Raw genomic sequence first — 18,962 nt, 5'->3', positions numbered from 1 at the left:
GTATCTGGCCAAAGGGGGGAGAAATGAAGGGCGTCAAGTTTACGCGTGACGATTCGGTCAAAACGGATCCACCGCCCAAAGGAGACTGCTTCATATGCTCCAGCCCTTTGCATCACGCCGCGCAATGCCCGAAATACGAACTTTGGAACAATACTCGGTCGGCGCACTTAGCTGAGGCATTACTCGCTCTAGTAGACCAGGATCGAGACGAACGTGATAGAATTCTTAACACTGACTCCGAGAATGACAATGTTGTTGCTGCTTATTCCCCGTCCGAGCCTAAAAACTTAAGCTCAAGCCCCCTCGCACAAGTCTTGCAGTCGGATTCCGCCCTGCATAAGATCGTCTTAACGGTGGCTTACTCGGGGAACCGCAACACTCGAAGGAGAGAGGGTCTACAGAAAAGAATCCCCGCTTTCCGCAAGGGGAAGGAGCGAGCACTAAGGGCGGAATCGAAACCGCTGCCCTTGCCAGCTTTGGACAAATTGGCTAGACACGTCACTTCGCCCTTGACCGTGGACTCGGGAAGTAACTCCCAGCGGCGAATTGGTGCAAGTTATTCGACGCTTGCGACAGCTGCCCGCCGGCATGGCTTCTGTCGGCGCGAAAAGCCCTCCACATCCTGGCTCGAGTCGGCTCCCCTGTGCAACCGCACATAATCGTTCGTCTAGATTCGGGAGCGGACTTGACACTCATTTCGGAGGAATACGCGAACTCCGTCCCTGGCTTACCTCCTCCCAAGGAAGGGTTACGAATGCAGTTATACCATCTCACAGGGAAAGCAAAAGTCTTAGGGTATGTGCGGATTCCGCTGTACGTGACTACGGCCGAGGACGAGTTAGTTAAGCTGGAGGTGGAAGCTTATGTAGTCAGAGGAATGCAAGTTCCTCTGCTACTGGGTGAGGACTTCCAATCGGCTTATGAGCTGGGAGTAAAGAGACAAGCATCAGGCGAAAGTGAAATATCCATCGGCGCCACGAGACATCGCATCCCCGCCTCCTCTACTTCGGAGATTGACCTGGGCTTCCAAATGAGAAACGTCAACGTGGCAAGAACCTTGAAGGAATACGCACCGGGTCCATCAGGAGCTCGCAAATCGCGCCGAAAAGAGCAACCAATCAAGAGCGATGAGATTCTAGTTCGAGCTGAAAAGGACGTACTCATATCAGCTGGCTCGGTACACAACGTACGGGTCGTGGCTCCCATGGAAGGGAGGCAGAATTGGCTAGTCGACAAGATACTGCTGACCATGGACGATGGTAGTGTCATGGCCGCTCCTACGACCCTAATTTCCAAGGACGTCCCTTTCGTACCGATAGCGAACACCAGCACAAAACCGTGGTTCGTTCGCGCGGGGGATGTAGTCGGCATCCTCCGTAACCCAGAGACTTTCGAAGATTGGCCTCAGGACGAAGAAGCACTGAGTCGCATGGCCGCGAGTGCGGAAGCTCTTACTAGAGTCATCCGCGCCACTGCCTCCGTTGACGATCCGAGGGCAGAGCGAAGCGCCGTCCCTCCTGAAGATTCTAGAGCAGTCCCGAGTAATGACGACCCAGACGAGGAGCTGTGGGGTCCTAAAACCACGGCCGTTCCGGAGCCGGATGCCGGCGACGAGAACGCGGATGTGGCCGAAGCGGTGTGTCTAGGCCCGGATGTGCCTGCCGATATCCTACCCCGGTTGCAACAAGTGCTACGGAAGAACGCCGCGGCCTTCGGCGTGGGAGGCCGACTGGGTCACGTTACCGAGCAAGCTTCGGTTCCCATAAAGGAAGGTACACAGCCGGTCTCCTTGCCCGTATACGCGGCCTCCCCTGAGAAACGACTAGTCATCGACAAGCAGATGGATTTGTGGATAGAAAGAGAGGTTATCGAACCATCCGTTAGTCCCTGGGGAGCCCCTTGTGTAGTGGTGTTCCCGCAACGGCAAGCCGCGGTTGGCGGTTGACTACAGGAAGCTGAACGCTTCTACTGTAGCGGACGAGTTCCCTATCCCGCGCCAGTCCGAGATCGTGCAGGCTCTTTCGGGATCACAGGTCCTATCCTCTTTTGACGCGCTCGCTGGATTCAACCAAGTATCTATGGATGACGAAGCTAAGCCGAGGACTGCTTTCCGTACTCACCGAGGGCTATGGCAATTCAGGCGGATGCCGTTTGGATTGCGGAATGGGCCTTCAATCTTCCAACGAATCATGCAGGGAGTGCTAGCTCCGTTTCTGTGGCTATTCGCGCTGGTATACGTCGACGACATCGTCGTCTTTTCGAAGGACTGGGAAGAGCACCTGGTTCACCTGGACCAAGTTCTTACGGCCATACGAGGGGCAGGCATTACGCTCGAACCGAAGAAATGCTTTATTGGTTACACCTCTATACTCCTGCTAGGCCAGAAAGTTTCACGGCTGGGGTTGTCGACTCATCGGGAAAAAGTGGCAGCTATACAGGAGTTGGCTCGGCCGACGACGGTCAACCAGTTACAGAAGTTCCTCGGCATGGCGAACTACTTCTCAATGTATATCCCATATTACGCCTTCATCGTCAAACCCTTGTTCGGCCTCCTCGCCAAGGGAGCTAAGTGGGAGTGGAGAGCGGAACACGAAAGAGCGTTCCTGGATGCCAAGGACGCGCTCTCGGTGGCGCCGGTACTGGGTCACCCCATCCGTGGTCAGCCATACCGTCTATACACTGATGCATCAGACGTGGCTATCGGCGCCAGCTTGCAACAAGTACAGAAGATTAAAGTCAGCGATCTAAAGGGCACGACAGCCTTCGATAAGTTGCGCAAAAGCTTGGGAGTCTGGAGATCCGATCCCAAGGCTATACCCCTCCTTCATCAAAGAACTCGAGGAGGATTGCTACAGTGACGGGCAATGGTCAAGCGACTTCGAGTCCTCGGAAGTCTACGTGGAAAGAGTCATATGCTACTGGAGCAGGACCTTGAAATCGGCTGAGCGGAACTACAGCGCGACAGAAAGGGAAGCCTTAGGGGCCAAGGAAGCGCTGGTTAGATTTCAGCCTTTCATCGAGGGGGAGAAAGTGGTCCTGGTCACCGATCACGCGGCATTACAATGGGCGAGGGTATACGAGAACATGAATCGAAGGCTGGCGGCCTGGGGGGCGGTATTCGCTGCTTATCCCGGGCTGCAGATCATTCACAGACCGGGGAAGATCCATTCGAACGTGGACCCGCTATCGAGACTGCCTCGCATACCCGATCATGACTCGCCCGTAAGGGACGAGGAGAGAGCAATCATTCAGGATGAGGAGAAACGGGAGCGGGCAGAGCAACTCGAGGAGAAGGGCTCTTTCGCCCCAGCGGCCAGAGCATCATTCATGGCCAGCTGGTGGGATGAGATAGTGGATAAAGAGGCGTTGGTGATGACGCGTCGACAGGTTAAGGAGATGGCGAACCCAGCTAAGGACGGAAGGATTCCTACCGTCGTGTCGCCTGAACCCGGGGAAGTTAATGGAGTCAAAGAGAACGGATCTCTGGCGAACTCAGCGGGCGACGGAAGGATTCCTACCGTCGAGCCGTCTGAACCCGCGGAAGTTAATGACGACTTACCCTTCCAAGAAGGAGATGCGTGGACTTACCCCGTCGGAGTTAAGGAGGCAAAAGAAGGCGTCGACCGAGATGAAGACTGGAACAAGAGATCTCATTTACTGGTGGCTCTATCTCCCGAATTTAAGCAAGAGTTCATTAAAGGCTATCAAGACGACTCCTACTTCCGAGCTAGATACGCTGAGGAGATAGCGCATCCGGACGTCGTCCTTACCCCATCTCGGTTCCAGAAAAGCAAGGAAGGACTGTTATATTTCGTGGACGCCGGATTGGGCCACGCGCTTATGCGTACCCAAGTCAAAAGTTTCCTTTGTGCTAAGTTGGGTACACGACTCGGTTGGCGAGACCGCGCACGTGGGCCCTTACAAGCTACTCCTGAGAGTGAAGGAGCTGTTCTTCTGGAATTCGATGGCCAAGGACGTGGAGGAGTTTGCAAAGACTTGCGATGTATGCCAGAAGATCAAGTCAGACCACAGGAAGAAGATGGGCGGACTCCGCCCGTCTCACGTCCCTGCGGCGCCTTTCTCGACTATTTCTATGGATATGATCACCGGACTCCCTCCGTCTGGGGAAGAGGGCTTCACGGCTATCCTAGTTTTCGTGGATAAACTCACGAAATACGCTATCTTCATCCCAACCTACACAACGCTATCACAAGAAGGGTTTGCTAAGCTTTTCATCGACCATGTAGTGAATCGCTTCGGTATGCCGGAACGAATCATAGCGGACAGAGATCGTCGCTGGGCTACCGCGTTCTGGAGAGCCGTCACTGCCCAGTACGGTAGCCGGATGGCTTTATCAACTTCACACCATCCGCAAACTGATGGTCAAACGGAGATCGTGAACGCGTTCTTGGAACAAATGCTGAGAGCCTACGTCGCTAAGGATCGGACTTCTTGGGCCCGATGGCTGGGTGAAATCAACTTCGCTTATAACGGGAACGTTCATTCGTCTACGGGGTACAAGCCGAAGTTTCCTACTGATGGGGTACCATCCACGAACGGAGGCAGGATCCCTGCTTCCTGTTACAGACCCCGTCGTTCGCCCTTTCGTCAGAGGACAGAAGGAGACTGACTTCACGGATGCTCTCAATGAACACCGCCAATTCGCCCGCGACGCGCTGATCCTCGCTCAAGAGAGGCAGGCTCGAGCTTTTAACAAGCATCGGAGGCCAGTTGAACTTATACAAGAAGGTGATTGGGTACTCGTGAATCCGCACTCGCTAGAGTTAGTGGACGTGGCGGGTGGGGTCAAAGCTGGTGCAGCGCACCATAGGCCCCTTCGAAGTTTTGGAAAAGATCAACCCTGTGGTGTACCGTTTGCGTTTACCCGATTCCTACAACATGCACCCCGTCTTTAATCTGGAACACTTGAAGATATACCACAAGTCGGACGGACGATTCGGCGAGAGAGTGTCTCTGCCCGACACTCGCGATTACTTATCCCCTACGGAGGAGTTCGAGGTCGAAGCGATCCTGGGGCACCGTATCCGGAAACGGAAGGGCCAAGAATACCGTATGTTCTTGGTGCGCTGGGTTGGTTACGACCCGTCCGACGATAGCTGGGTCTCGGAGAACGACTTGCGCAACGCTCCTGCCTTGAAAAGGGAGTACCTGCGACCACAAGCTTCGCTGAATAGGGTAGTGCTCACGTGACGATGGCTACAAATAGTGAAGTTGTGACGAGTCACATCATTTTCTCCTTCCTTCTTGACCACTTCATCCCACTCTCCTACACGGTAAGCTCGCAGCGTCCGCTGGCATTCCGCCACGCTGCGAGCCCGCCATCCACAAACTAACCTCCCTCCTCAGAAATGTCCTTAATCAAATACCACTCGTCTATTCGCTTCCGAGAACCCCGTCTTCGTCCAGCAACGGGCTATGGGCCGGGTCCAGCTATCAACACTCAGATGTCGGCTGCCTACGGGTACCTCTGTGTATTCAGCAACACTAGCCATCGAACGATTCGAATCCTGGATGATCTATACGAACTGTGGTCCCCTAACTCTCGACGCTCAGTCTTTGTACCCGGTATCCCTCCTGCAGTGGACGTAGGGCCGCCTTCGGATGCCGAGGCACGCCGCTATGACTCCACTTGGGGAAGATTCGATCCCCGATCCGGCCCGCAGTACATCTATACCCGATCCTCTCCTCTCTTCGCATTCTTCCGAGTCCCCCTATCGGTTAAACGAGAAGACCCGTGGTCACCGGCTTTCCGACCTTTGACCGAAATATGGAGGCCTATGACCCAGGACAAGGGTACGCTCACCGACAAGGGCGTTGACGGCCTAATCGAATGCTACAATTACGTCGTCAATCGCATTAACTCTTGCACCGCTGTCGCCTGCCCTTCGCCAAGCATTGGCCCGACGATTTGCGCGTTCCTCCGCCGGATGTCACTTCGTTCTGGTCACTCAAGAGAGCTATGGGTACTGCTCTAAGCTGGGACGACATCTTCGACAAATACTCCGAAATGACTTACGCCTTGCGAGAAATGCTGGCTTGGGCCGATATGATGGACACTATGATGGAAGATCTATCACGAGGTCCTGACCGCGAGATCTCCGACCCTAAGGACGAATTCATGGGTTTCTGGGCTAATGGGTACCCTAAGGATCGTCTCGACCGTATGATCCGAGCCGGCATTCCTTGCTTCGTAGTTCACCGGATACCGGAGGACAAAGCGGCGGGTATTAGGCACAAATTCGTTCAATCCAGCTTCATAGAAGGCACTGAAACCGCCGACATGATCAATCATAACCCCTACTCCGAAATACCTCGAGACGGCGTTAGTCTGCCCAGACAATCGATTCCCCGCAAACTACAGTCAGGCTCTGCTCCTCCTCCTGACCCAAAGGGAGAGAAGCTAGCTGATCCTAGCTACCGAGAACCCGGGCAGTACTCGTTCTGGCAGAAGCGCCCTGTCGTTAGCGATTGGCCGGACAATCCCAAGATGAACTGGAAGTCTTCGCGCCCTTCGAGCTTGAAAACGGTGACGAATGACGACACTGGTGGCTGGGGTTCCTCCTGGCCGACAACACCTCCTACTTGGAACGATCCGGCGCCCTCAACAGAGGACTGGAATCGTCCTACGGACGACCCAGCTCCTCGTCGCTCTCCTCCTCCTGCCAACAAAAGGGACCAAGACGTGATGCGGAGAGCTCGCTTAATTGACGTTCATACGCCCAGTGACGGCCGGAGGCCTGCTGTCACCGCCAATCCCTTGCGAGACGACTATAAGCCTAAGGAATGGGATCGCGTCTCGCTTTACCCGGGGAGGGTCCCTTGGATTCGCCCTCCGAAGTTGATCGAGATGCGAAAAGGGTTCGGCAAGCTGCAGCGATTCGTCATGGGTATTGGGGAAGACGAGAGGAAACGAATGGAGTTGGTCGGACGTAACTCGGGCACAGATGGGGGGCCCAACAGCACCTTCTTCGATCGCGATAACCGTCGCACTCTCATTATCCTGGGATACGAGACCCCTAAGGGCGTAGTCCGGCCTGATATCTACGGCATGCCCGCGCCGAGATGCGATTACGTCATCAGGGACAAATACGGGAATTGGATGCCATCCCGCCCTTCGTACTGGATGTTTCGAACTGCTAGCACCACTGGCTTGCAAGCGAGTGCCCCTGAAACGGCCCCAGTTCCAAGACCATATCAGCTGGCTGCACTGGACGATCCGGATAGGCCTACCCGGCCGTTCACCGGGGACGACAAGGACGACGATGACGATAAAGGACCCTTTCCCCCGTCTGACAAAGGGAAGGGTAAGATGGCCGTGGCAGCTGACGCAATGGACCTGGACGAAATGTCCGATTACGGCGATCTCCTCGACTCCGATCTACCCGAGCCCAGACCTGCCACCTTCCGCGTAGAAGTGCGGGGTAGCGATGCTCTCTCAGCTGAGGAGTTCTACAACCTCGAAGTCATCCAGAGAGTCCGTAACGTCGCTGATTTGGTGCTAGTGCTATTAGCCGGGAATAGCGTGGTCATGGAAATGGGATCTGTCAACGACGACGGCGATGGGTTTTCTCGAACGAGAGATGTATTGGGTCTCCCTCAGCTACCTGGACAGAGAAGAGTTCGACCGTATCTCCGGTTCTGTTACCGACACGTATAACAGGCTTGAGTCCAGAGGTGCTCGAGAATTCAGATTGGCTCGGGAGGCCAGAGCCCGGGAGGCCCGATTATCCGCTCAAGAACCCCGCGCGGAAGCAGTACCTTCCACAGTTGCAGCTCCTCGGGCCGACGCTACCTCCGAAGGAGCGTCAGATCTTTCGCTGTCTGCCCCCGCGCCATCCGGGAATCCCACACCCTTGAGGACCCTCGCTCCTGTCGCAAGCACCGCTCCGGTTCCAGCCACGGCTTCGGTCTTGGTCCCAGCCTCCGCACCTCCTCCGGCCCCAGCTACGGCCTCGGCCTCGGTCCCAGCTCCCGCCCCGGCTCCGATCCCCGCAAACAGCGGATCAGGGACGGCTTCGTTGACTCAGTCGGCGGTGGTGGCGCAGGCTCCCCTGACGCCCGCGACAGGCGCTCCGACGGCTTCCTTGTCCCAGAGGATGGGGGTGGGCCTACAGGAACGGATCAGACCAAGGGGAAAGCACAATCCGGGCAAGCTCCTCCGTGATGAGCGGCGTCGGATCGAAAGAGAGATTCGGCTGGGTCGTGCGGGCTAATTTAGGTCCCTTTGCGCTCGGGTCGTATCAATTATCGATGAACGAAGGGCCCGCCTCGACGACAGCGTTGCCATCGGAAGGTCAGGTGGCCGGAATCCTGCCACTTGTGCCAGACGGAGCCTCGTTCATGCTCGGCTCTCATACGCTGACCCTCTCTGCACCGACGCAGGCAGACCCCTCGGAGACGGTCCTGACTACAACTAGCGACGATGTCTCGATGCCCGGGCCAGAACAAGTGACCTTGGCACTCGGGTCGCACACGCTGACCCTAGTGGCGTCTGTACAGCAGGGAGACTCTCCACAAGCAGGAGTCCACGGGATCGTCGCAGACGGATACAGCCCCGATGCCCGACGTAAGAGATGACGGACCCCTGAATTCAATGGAGCTGAGGATGCCGTCGCTGGATTCCGCTGACAGCATTGGGCCCGTTCAGGCTCAGTTCGTCTCGACAGGGCATATGGTTGTCAATGGTGTTTTGGTCCCTCTCGCTCCGCACGCTTGGGCCGGGTCATTCGGTCCCGCCGAGGGAATGGCCGTTCAAGCTCCTCCCACACCAGTACAAGATGGATCGGATATGGAGGTGGACGGACCCGAGGAAGACGGGTCAGGAACAAACGCGACTCTCGAGGGAATAGCAGCTTCCTCCCCTTGGGCGGCCTCGGTCTTACGGCGGAACCCGGAAGTTTAGCGGCGACTCTTCGTCGTGGGGGGCTCTGTAACGGGCTATCACTCACCTTACTCTATACGACTCAGAACTCGCACTTTGGATTATCAGATATCAAGTAGACACATGACCAGTAGTCACATGCTATGTAACGGTAGACGTGACTAGGTCACGTAGCAGCAACTTAACTCTTTACTTCTCTATCGTCTTTCCATCTCTTCTCGCGGACCCGTCCCGACCGCCCGAGTACGCGCAACTGCTCCCTCCTCGCCGTAGGCTACGGGTCGCTAGTCGGGCCGCCTTTGGATGCCATCGGCGGTCCGACCCCCTTCTGGATTAACATCCCCTTCTCTCTTCTTCTCGCGAAGGCTCCTTTCGCAGCTGCGTCACAGTGACCCCAGGGTATCCGCCTCCTACTAATATCACGCTCGGACGCCAGCAACGCTGCCGACGAGGAAATATCACTGGGTTGTCTCGCCTCTATCCATAATTTGCGTCGCGTCACTGCACATATCGTCGCCTACGTGGTGGTCCAAGTAATGTGTATGTTTGCATCCGTTCGAGACTGAAACTGTTCAGATACGACTTGCAATAAGCAGTGTGCCTCAATGGGTAACTCAAGAAACCAAGAAGTACAAATTCACCACGCTATATCAGAAGGTTTTGGCGGCGTTTGCTGATGACTCGGACCCCGATCGCCCGGAATGGGGCAAGGAGACTTTAGATTGGCTGACCGAGTACCTTCACTGGCTTTAATGGCTTCAATCTGATTACTTTAGGCGTGTTTTTGGTGATCTGGAGGACGATGGGCCAGATGGAGCGGGCGAAGAGGAAGATAGTGAAGATGAAGCCGTGGCTCAGCGCCGCCGTCGCGCGCTACAAGACGTTACTAACTCTACTCGCGCGTAGCTCTCTGTGGGTTCACGCTCTGCATGCATCTCTTTTCTCACCTTGCGCAGGATTCGTGATTTTGGACTGAAACTTCTGGCCTTATTCTACTAGTCGTTTAGCTATTCGTTGGGCGCGTCATATCCCACTCTCTTTCCACGCGACTTTCCTTGACATTTATACTTCTCTGGCTACCGTAACCGTGTCCGCTATATACTATGACTGTTTATAATCCACCGTTCGTAATCCACCCCAACAATAACTTGAAACTGTCCGAGAACATTTGATGAGATTTGGGATGGCTAACCGAGTGGTTGTTGGGGCTTGGAACGTGGAGCACCTCTCGTATCCTTCACCTATCCTTGGCTACCTTTGCAAGTGCCGATGGGGATTTTTGACCCTTTATACCTATCTGTAAGATTTGGGACGCCTAATAAGGCAAAAAAACTCTCGTAATCTCCGAAAGATATTGAGAACGTAATGAAACGCTTACAAAAGTTTCTGAGTTGGACAATGCCCTACAATCCGTAGCAAGGGGTGGACGTGCTTGTTAGTAACTGAAGGGTAGTGAAAAGCTGCAAGGCTAAAAATTTGATACAAGGACGATGGAAGCCTAATTGGGTATATAAAGAGTTTTTTGGGGTTTTTGAGTTTCAAGATCTCCATATACCGTCAGTATAACAGGGCGACTACCATTGTGGAGGCTTACAAGGCCTTGCAGGCGTTACAATTACGTAGTTGGCACGTTACATCACTCCGCCGGTTTTTGTGATGTCAGGGGGAGATTGCACAGTCACGGGGAACCACAGTACGTCAGGCGGGGTCATTGCGCTCCCCGCCACCAACAACCTTACAATGTTCTCTGGGGCGATTAGATCGTGCACCCGCGTGACTCGCCGAGCGACGATGGGTGGGTACTAGCTTTAGTATTACTCAGAATACATTTGGTTCCACATATAAGAAAATCGCCATCCCGTGGACTGCGGCATGACATAACATTCACAAGTACTTGCTTCCGATACTGTTCCAAGCTTCCATAGTCAACAGGTCTATGTGACCAGCTTGGGTACAAAGTCTATGGAGTACTCCCATACACACTTGAAAAACATTCGATTCCACCTTACACCAGCCCGTTCATGCTCTAGTTCCCCTCTTGCGAAGCAAATGGCGGATCCGTATACCCCCTCGGCGAGTTCTCTCCAACAAGATAAAATGTCTCGCGGTTGTACGGCGTGAGAGGAATATCGCGCTGAAGACGCACAGGAAGATCCGGCTACGCAAAAGTCAGCCAAAAGAAAAAGGCAAACAAGTTCCAAGCTCACGTTCGATATGAAATGCCTACCGAACACGACGAGCAGTGTCTCGTCCTCCTCTGCCTCCAGCGTCTGGTTCGCGATGTCCTTAGTGAACGCGCCCGCAAGAAGGGTCACCCGTCCGCTGCCGCGCCACAGCTTTCTGAAGGGGAGGTTGGACTCGTGAGCGCCAACCTCGTTCGGGTCGCGGGTAATGTTCCCATGGACACGGGGTTCAACGAGGTGCAGATAAGCCAGTGGCGGGTCTTGGTAAGCTGCAGCTAAAGACGAGATAACGTGCGAGAATTGTGGAATCGGATCCTTCATGCCCATTTCTACAGGCAAGTTGATAATTCCCGAAAATGATGGGAGGACACACATACCACCAAAGTGACCCCAGGGGCTTAGTCGTATTCCTGTCCGCTGAGCCCCGACCCTCTTGACCACTGCTTCGACAATTTCGAGCACGAAGCGGGACCGATTTTCGATGCTGCCTCCGTAATCGTCTGTCCGCTTGTTGGTAACGTCTTGGATGAATTGATCAGGAAGATATCCGTTGGCGGCTAGCGGTATATTAATCCAAAAAAGCAACACAAGTACAAAGTGGTTCAGGACTCACAATGAACCTCTACACCATCAAAGCCAGCCTCGATTGCGTTGGCCGCGCCTTGAGCATAGAGCTCAACGTATTCCTTAATCTCCTCTATCGTCAATGGTCGTGGAAGGGGTCCATCAGGTCGGGAAGTGTACCCAACATCTGACGCCGAGACGTAGGAGAAAGTTGGGTCCTCGGACAGAAGTTGAGCCGGATCGGCAGCCCGTCCGATTGACCAGAGCTGCAGGAAGATGAACGACCCTTGTGCGTGAACAGAGTCCGTTATCTATGAAGAATTTCAGCTCCAGCTTAGAAAAAGATTGCAATCGTCGCAAGACATACCTCCTTCCAGGCTGCGATTTGGGCTTTACTCCAGATACCTGGAACATGTGCGTAGCCACCAGCTTTTGCAGCAATATACGTGCCCTCCGTGATGAGTAGCGTGCCTGGGGTGCTGCCTCGCTGGGTGTAATACTCCTTCACGAGCGGAAGGTAGGGCACATGTTCTTTGTCCGCCTTGTAGCGCGTCAACGGCGCAAGCACAACCCTGTGCCCAGTCTTGATCGCGCCAACACCAACGGAAGTGAAGAGCTTCGAGCCGGGGCTGGTCATAGCAGTCAAGGTTCAAGGGAAAGTGCCTGGGACTATGGTTGGTGAGTTTTATGTATCAGCAGATGAGTAAGATGGCGACAGACTGAGAATTCTCCCCTGCATGATGGATGGCGCGAGACCCTTTTGCCTATTTCCGAACCGGGACGTTCTTTCTGCGTAATCCGTGTGCTTGTTGCGAGCTTATCGTCGTTTGTAGCAAAATCGTCACTGTCGCATCAATGTGACGCATCAAGATTGGTTCTTCAACTCCCGCTCAACTCAAAATTGTGCCACACCAGCGCCAAACTGGCACTTTCAATGCGGAAATCAACTCCGCTATCTAGCTATTTGCATAGCGCGAATACACCAACAGAAAGTTTATCCATTGTTTCCATTCGAATGCTCTCCATTGAGTTCTCAAACTCGAGCACAAAGTTTCCAGCAGAAAACGTGGGCACTATTTCTGGCTAGGCTCTCAGCTGCGCAGCACATATAACAACTGGGGTCTTCGACGCGTTTTTCCCTCATCGGTCAACCATGCACTGGCGGCGAAATCCAAGCGAAAGCCCTCCTACTAGTCCGAATCCCGACCAATCTATTCAGAACAGGAATGGAAAAGAAGGTGGTCCCCAAATATGATCTTTCTATTGTTGCTCACTGTCTCCAGAAATCACTATAAGGGTCGAAAACCGCCCAGTCATCCGACGAGGCGCTGGAAAACGAAGCAAATCCTACACCGATGCATATAGAGCAAAGCGTGCCCTGTGCCGCATCCTTCATGAAAAGGGGTGGTCAGCCAGTGATATAACTCGGGAAACCGGCATAACCGGAGGGACTGTCTACCCCGCCTTGAAGAATGCTCTCGAGTTGGTTCGTATGGTCGATGGCAAACCTGTGCGACGAACTCAACTCGACCGCGACGACGTCACACAGGACGAAAAACTCGTCGACAAGGGGTTATTAGCATTTTTGACCGCAAACAATGTCAATACGTCTCGAGTGACCAATGAATGCGCCGATGCCAGTTCTGAGTCGGAACAGGACCAATCTGAACCGGATTCAGCGCCTAATCCTGCCATAGCGAAAAATCCCACGAACAGGTTTGTTTGTTTGTTCCAGTTGCATATCTGAACTAAATTCCTTTCCAGAACACTAACTGCTTCCGACCGAGCGTTATGCCGAATTCTCCACCGTCGTTATTGGTCGTATGAGCAGATCGCCCGAGCTTTTGGATACAGGCGACCAGGCAGCACTTCTCCGGTGTATCGAGCGGTGAACTACTATCCGAGCACAGACGATATCTCTCAAGACGAAAATATTGTTAGCAGGGCCAGACTTAGAGAGCTTATTGCAAGAGAAGTCCTCCATCCACCAGTGGGAAAAGGACCGGTTTGTCGTCTTCATCGTTGCATAACAATGAAGTTCAAGTTTGTCCAATAGCGTGTTCATTATGTCAACAAATCGCAAGCAAATACTTTGCGCCACTCGCCACACGGCATATCTGCCAGTCCCAGTCCGGAGGCGCAGTATCCAGAAGAAAGAACTGGTGTCACGTCTCAAGCCTTTAGGCAGGTGCCTGGCCCAAGCTCAACCTACCCGATTCAAACTCACTACTACACACACTACAACGCCCGTAACCCTCACGATCGAGGAGCACATACTATCGACTATTCGCTCAGGGAGTTCCTCGCCAACATCCGACCCGAAATTGATCTGTCTAGTCATCTTGCCTTGTTTCTCTATCGAGGGGTTGATACGATTGTCAAACTGCGTGCGATGAAAAACTGGGAGGATGCAGATCTCCGTGAAGCGTTGAAGGATTGGTTCCAAATCGGGCACTGGCGGCAGGGGTTAGCGGGATTCGTCCCGCTCAGTGACTATGAACTGCTGGCTTTGAGACAGGCAATCCGAAAATTGTAGCTTGAACACTGATGCAGTCTGCATCCATGAATGTTTTTTTTTGCATCCTGTAAAGACTGGAATTGTTGATGTGACAACGTGATCTTCCCAGTTGACACCGACTCCGATTAGCTCCGTTCGCCCAAGCTCACTGTTCAATGCGAGTACCTACTTCCAAAATTGAAGACGACTGCGTCAGCAAGAAGCTTATCCGCCCGAACTCCATTCAAAATTGCTGAATATGAGGCTTTCCAGAAGGAATCTGGACACCGTTTCAGGCTAGGTCTTCGTCTGCGCAGCCCGTATAAAAAGCCTGTCGTATCTCGTGCCCTCACCGGACAGCTGTGTATGCCACGACACAGTCAGAGTGCTAGTTGGGACGGGAGTGAGGACGAAGGTAGCCAGGCTGCTGTCCCTTGTGTCGCTGACTGTCTTTAGGCATGAGGCCAAGTACCTCAAAATTTGCAGCCATGCGAAACGAAGGACGAAGCGATACTGCCGAATACAGAGCGAAGCGCGCCCTTTGTCGCATTCTTGAGGGAAAAGGATGGTCAGCTTCTGATATCGTTCGGAACGCGGGTATAACACCAGGGACCGTCTACCGCGCGTTGAAGAATATACGCGAAATAAATCGCGTGGATGAGAGAATAATTGAACAAGGTCGCGACGATGTCGCCCAGGATGAAAACTGCGTCGACAAGAACCTTCTAGCGGCGTTGATTGCGAAGTATGGCGCCAACCGCGACAGTGGGATAACCAGTCCTACATATATGGCAGCTGATACTGACGATGGCACCAAGTCAAGCTCAGAACAAGGTGTGCTTGAAATCACCCATTATAGTATCAACAGACTCAAATGAATCAAAAGCAGACAAGTCGAAAACGATGCTGAGGCATGGGTATGCATCCTCTTTGCTGTCATTACTGAACCCCTTACAGGAAATTAACTGCCTCTGAACGAGCTTTGTGTCGTATACTCCGACAGGAGCATCATTGGACGTTTATCCAGCTCGCAGCGGCATTGGGTGCGCCTAGACCAGGCGGTCGTTCGCCAGTGTGTCAAGCGGTCAAGCAACCGGGCTCAGACGATGTATCGAAGGACCATGAGATAGTCGATAAAATACAACTCGCCAAGCTCGTTACACATCAAGTCTCCAAGTCACCTGCGGGGAAAGAAAAGGTTGGCCTTTTCGGTTTTTAACCACTTGGCAATTGAGACTTGTTTAGCAATATGTGCATTCGACTCCTAACCAATCGGATCGAAATACTTCGCGGTTCAAGCCATACAACACTCCCACCAGAAAAAAATCGAGTCATCGAACGGTCTCCAGCATTCCTATTGCTTCCCCCAACATATTCTCGCCCAGTCCTCCCCAAATGCATGCGACGACTAATCATGCAGATGACTGTCGTCCAGAGTCCTATAACGCCCATTGTCTCGCACAATTCCTCGCAAACGTTCGACCTGGGATCAATCTTTCCTCCCACTACGACTTGTTCATCCATCGGGGTATCGACACTATTAGCAAAATACGTGCGTTGAAGACCTGGGAGGATGCTGATTTGCGTGAAGCGCTGCTGGAGTGGTTTAAGACTGGGGAAGGGTTGGAAGGATTCGTCCCGCTCAGCGACTACGAACTGCTCGCTCTCCGGCAAGCAATCCGAAAATTGTAGATCTATCTGAGCTCTGTATTTCAGTCCATGAATGTTTTTTCTTTGCTTTTCTGACTTGTTTTATGGTTGATGTGACGGCGTGACCTGAGCATCTCAAAACTATCTCAGAATCGACCCCTGCGAGCCTATTCGTTTGGTATTCAAAACTGTTGAATATGAAGCTTTCCAGAAGAAACGTGGACACCGTTTCGGGCTAGACCTTTCCCTGCGCAGCCCATATAAAAGGCTGGTCATTTCTCTTACCGTTCTCCACTTGAGATGCAGCTGGAGCCACGACCAAATCAAAGCATGGGAAATGCAAATGAAGGTATGCGTATCTCTTTTCTTTTACCCTCTGCCTCATCCTATCCAGGTGTCGAGAAATCGAACGGCACAGACCAGAACGTCGACGAACATAGGGCAAAGCGCGCTCTTTGTCGAATTCTCTATATGAAAGGATGGTCGCCTGCCAAGATCATACAGGACACCGGCATGGCCGACGGTACGGTCCGTCGCGCGTTGAAGAACACGCTCGAAACAACTCGCTCGAAGGAGCCATGGCTTCAGCACGACCGCGACGATATTACCCAGGACGAAACCTTCGTCGACAAGAATCTTCTGGCGGATTTACTTGCCGAGTATGGTACCTTCGAAAGTCACGATGGTGATGAGTCGGAGCTCGATGAACTCGAATCGGACACTCCTAACCCTGTCGTCATCATCTCGCCGAAGCCATCATCGAAAGCACATAACTCCCCAACCAAGTTTGTTTACCCGTGAATCTCTTTACTATGCTCACCACTATATGTCTTACAGCAAATTATCCGCATCTGATCGAGCGTTGTGCCGTATACTCCGCAAAGATTATGGTTGGTCGTTCAACCGGATGGCAACAGCATTCGGGATGCCTCGACCAGGGGGTCCTTCGCCAGTGTGTCAAGCGGTCAATCAACCGGGCTCAGACGATGTATTGAAGGACCACGAGATAGTCGACAAAGTAAAGCTCGCCAAGCTCATTGCAAACCAAGTCTCCCACTCAGCAGTGGGGAAAGAAAAGGTTCGCCTTTTCGTCCTTCAACTGCCAGTGTGAGTTGTTAACTGAAAATTTCTTCTTAGCAACATGTACCTTCGACTCCCAACCAATCGTATCTAAATTCTTCGCGGTTCAAGCCATACAACACTTCCAACAGAAAAAATCCTAGTCGGGCCGCGGAGTACCGAACGGTGTCCAGCATTCCCATTGCTCCAGCCAAGGCAAATTTATTCTCGCCCAGTCCTCTTCAAATCTCCGCGCATCGGAAAAATTATGCAGATAGCTGCCGTCCAGAATCCAATAACGCTCATCATCTGCTCGCAGAATTCCTCGCAAACATCCGGCCTGAGATCAATCTGTCCTCCCGCCACGGCTTGTTTATCCATCGGGGTATCGACACGGTTAGCAAACTGCGTGCATTGAAGACCTGGGAGGATGCTGATTTGCGTGAAGCACTCGGGGAGTGGTTCAAAACTGGGGAAGGGTTGGCAGGATTCGTCCCGCTCAGTGACTACGAACTGGTCGCGCTTCGACAGGCAATCCGGAAGCTGTAGACGTGCTTGACCTCGATCGATGAATGTTTGCTTGCTTATTCAAAACAAAGTTATTGTACAATTCGAGATCTCGTGATGCGCAGCGCTGTGATCTCGGAGGCAATCAAGGTTGAAAATTTCTGCCATCATCCTATTGTGAGTCAGTCTCAAGCCTCACGGTTCATACTGCCTGCGGTGGGCTGCGTCGAGTAGGGAATCTTGAAGGTCAGTGGAGCATAGCCAGTACAGTGAGGACCAGTCTACCGCCACTCACAGATACTCCTCTCAGATGCCCCAACCGATAATCCAAGACTCCCGCTTCAAAGGTAAGGACGTCAAGGGAGAAAGGGCATTGAGAGCGCAACGTGCACTTTGTCGCATCTTGTTCAACTCTTACGACTGGTCATATTCGGTTATCAGGGAGAAAACAGGCATACCTCGCGAGATAGTCTCACGAGCACTGAAGAATGTTAAGCTTAAAACACGAGTCGAAGGTGGGCGGACAATGTCGTACTATGTGGACGGGACAGACGTTGTCACGACGGACAAGCAATTTGTCAACAAGGATCTTCTCCGAGATTTACTCAACAAAGAAAGCCCACCAGAACGCGTCCAGAGCGAGTCAGTTGGCAGTGATTTAGACTCAGACTCGGACCCTCGTCCAACCGGAACGAAACAGAGAGCTGCGAAAACGCAGAGTCCAAGGTTCGTGGCAATCTGGGCAAATATACCCACAGTCTGATCAAATATCACTTGGATGCTCCAGATTTCCTAAGCTGACCCATTCGGACCGCGCCCTATGTCGAATTCTCTACCACGAACAAAAATGGAAGTACGACCTTGTGGCAGAAGCTCTTGGTCGGTCGCGTCCTGGAGGAAACTCGCCCATTTGTCGAGCAGTGAAGAACATCCCCAACGCCAAAGGCTCAGATCTCGATGATCCTTCGAGAGACCATGAATTCGTCGACAAAGCCAGACTCGCAGAATTGATCCGCACACACTCTCCTTCCCCTCATCCAGGCCGCCGTTCCACCTCGCGTGCTAAGACACCTCGTTTCAACCCATACGAGCGATCTCCTGGGAAACAGGGGAAGACTACTAGTATGCATGCAAGTGGACAAAATGCTGCCGATTGGGACAGCCTGAGCGAGCCTGACCTTTCTGACTGTCCGCCGCGCTCTCATCACGTTCCCGCCCGCGATGCTGACTCGGATCGTTTGTCCCCGTCTAACAGCAGTAATTCTAGTAGAACATGCCGTATCAGCTCGCGCCGCGCAGCCTCTCCCAAAAAATATCCTACCACATCCAACCAGATGCCATCGCTCTTCGAATTCCTCGCAAATATCCGACCTGAAATCGACCTCTCCGATCGACAGGGCTTGTTCATTCATCGAGGCATCGACACCATCGCAAAGCTTCGGGCAATGAAAAGCTGGGGCAAAGAAGACCTCTCCGAAGCACTGAGTGACTGGTTCCAAGTCACGGTAAAGTCAGAAAAAATATGCTCCACTCAATGACTACGAGCTTGTCGCCCTTCGGCAGGCCATCCAAAAGCTATAAGAACCCACGTACAAACATC

At 53.0% G+C, this 18,962-nt stretch overlaps 4 protein-coding genes across 4 annotated transcripts; 3 read left to right on the top strand and 1 right to left on the bottom strand.

Moving 5' to 3' along the window:
- Positions 1-10,928: 10,928 nt before the first annotated feature.
- Positions 10,929-12,286, bottom strand: MIND_01258700 (Oxidored-FMN domain-containing protein; the record flags this gene model as incomplete). Its single annotated transcript, XM_037369071.1, has 5 exons — positions 10,929-11,060; positions 11,110-11,414; positions 11,463-11,642; positions 11,699-11,960; positions 12,017-12,286. The coding sequence occupies 5 exons, from the start codon at positions 12,284-12,286 to the stop codon at positions 10,929-10,931; spliced, it is 1,149 nt and encodes a 382-aa protein (XP_037214277.1).
- Positions 12,287-12,802: 516 nt separating this feature from the next.
- MIND_01258600 (uncharacterized protein) lies at positions 12,803-14,185 on the top strand (the record flags this gene model as incomplete). The annotated part of the gene is made up of 4 exons (XM_037369070.1): positions 12,803-12,887; positions 12,933-13,365; positions 13,414-13,654; positions 13,706-14,185. 4 exons carry the CDS (start codon positions 12,803-12,805, stop codon positions 14,183-14,185), a joined length of 1,239 nt encoding a protein of 412 aa, XP_037214276.1.
- Positions 14,186-14,283: 98 nt separating this feature from the next.
- On the top strand, positions 14,284-15,838 carry MIND_01258500 (uncharacterized protein; the record flags this gene model as incomplete). The annotated part of the gene is made up of 6 exons (XM_037369069.1): positions 14,284-14,358; positions 14,420-14,561; positions 14,603-14,980; positions 15,033-15,057; positions 15,104-15,344; positions 15,392-15,838. Exons 1-6 carry the CDS (start codon positions 14,323-14,325, stop codon positions 15,836-15,838), a joined length of 1,269 nt encoding a protein of 422 aa, XP_037214275.1. The 5' UTR covers positions 14,284-14,322.
- A 258-nt stretch (positions 15,839-16,096) lies between these two features.
- Positions 16,097-17,404, top strand: MIND_01258400 (uncharacterized protein; the record flags this gene model as incomplete). Its single annotated transcript, XM_037369068.1, has 4 exons — positions 16,097-16,145; positions 16,191-16,581; positions 16,634-16,874; positions 16,934-17,404. The coding sequence occupies 4 exons, from the start codon at positions 16,097-16,099 to the stop codon at positions 17,402-17,404; spliced, it is 1,152 nt and encodes a 383-aa protein (XP_037214274.1).
- Between the last annotated feature and the right edge of the window lie 1,558 nt (positions 17,405-18,962).

The sequence above is a fragment of the Mycena indigotica genome, assembly GCF_014461135.1.
Source record: "Mycena indigotica strain 171206Taipei chromosome Unknown Mind.scaff0013, whole genome shotgun sequence".
NCBI lineage: Eukaryota > Fungi > Basidiomycota > Agaricomycetes > Agaricales > Mycenaceae > Mycena > Mycena indigotica.
Note: the sequence above shows the minus strand (reverse complement) of the source record. Positions and strands in the feature narration are given on the sequence as shown.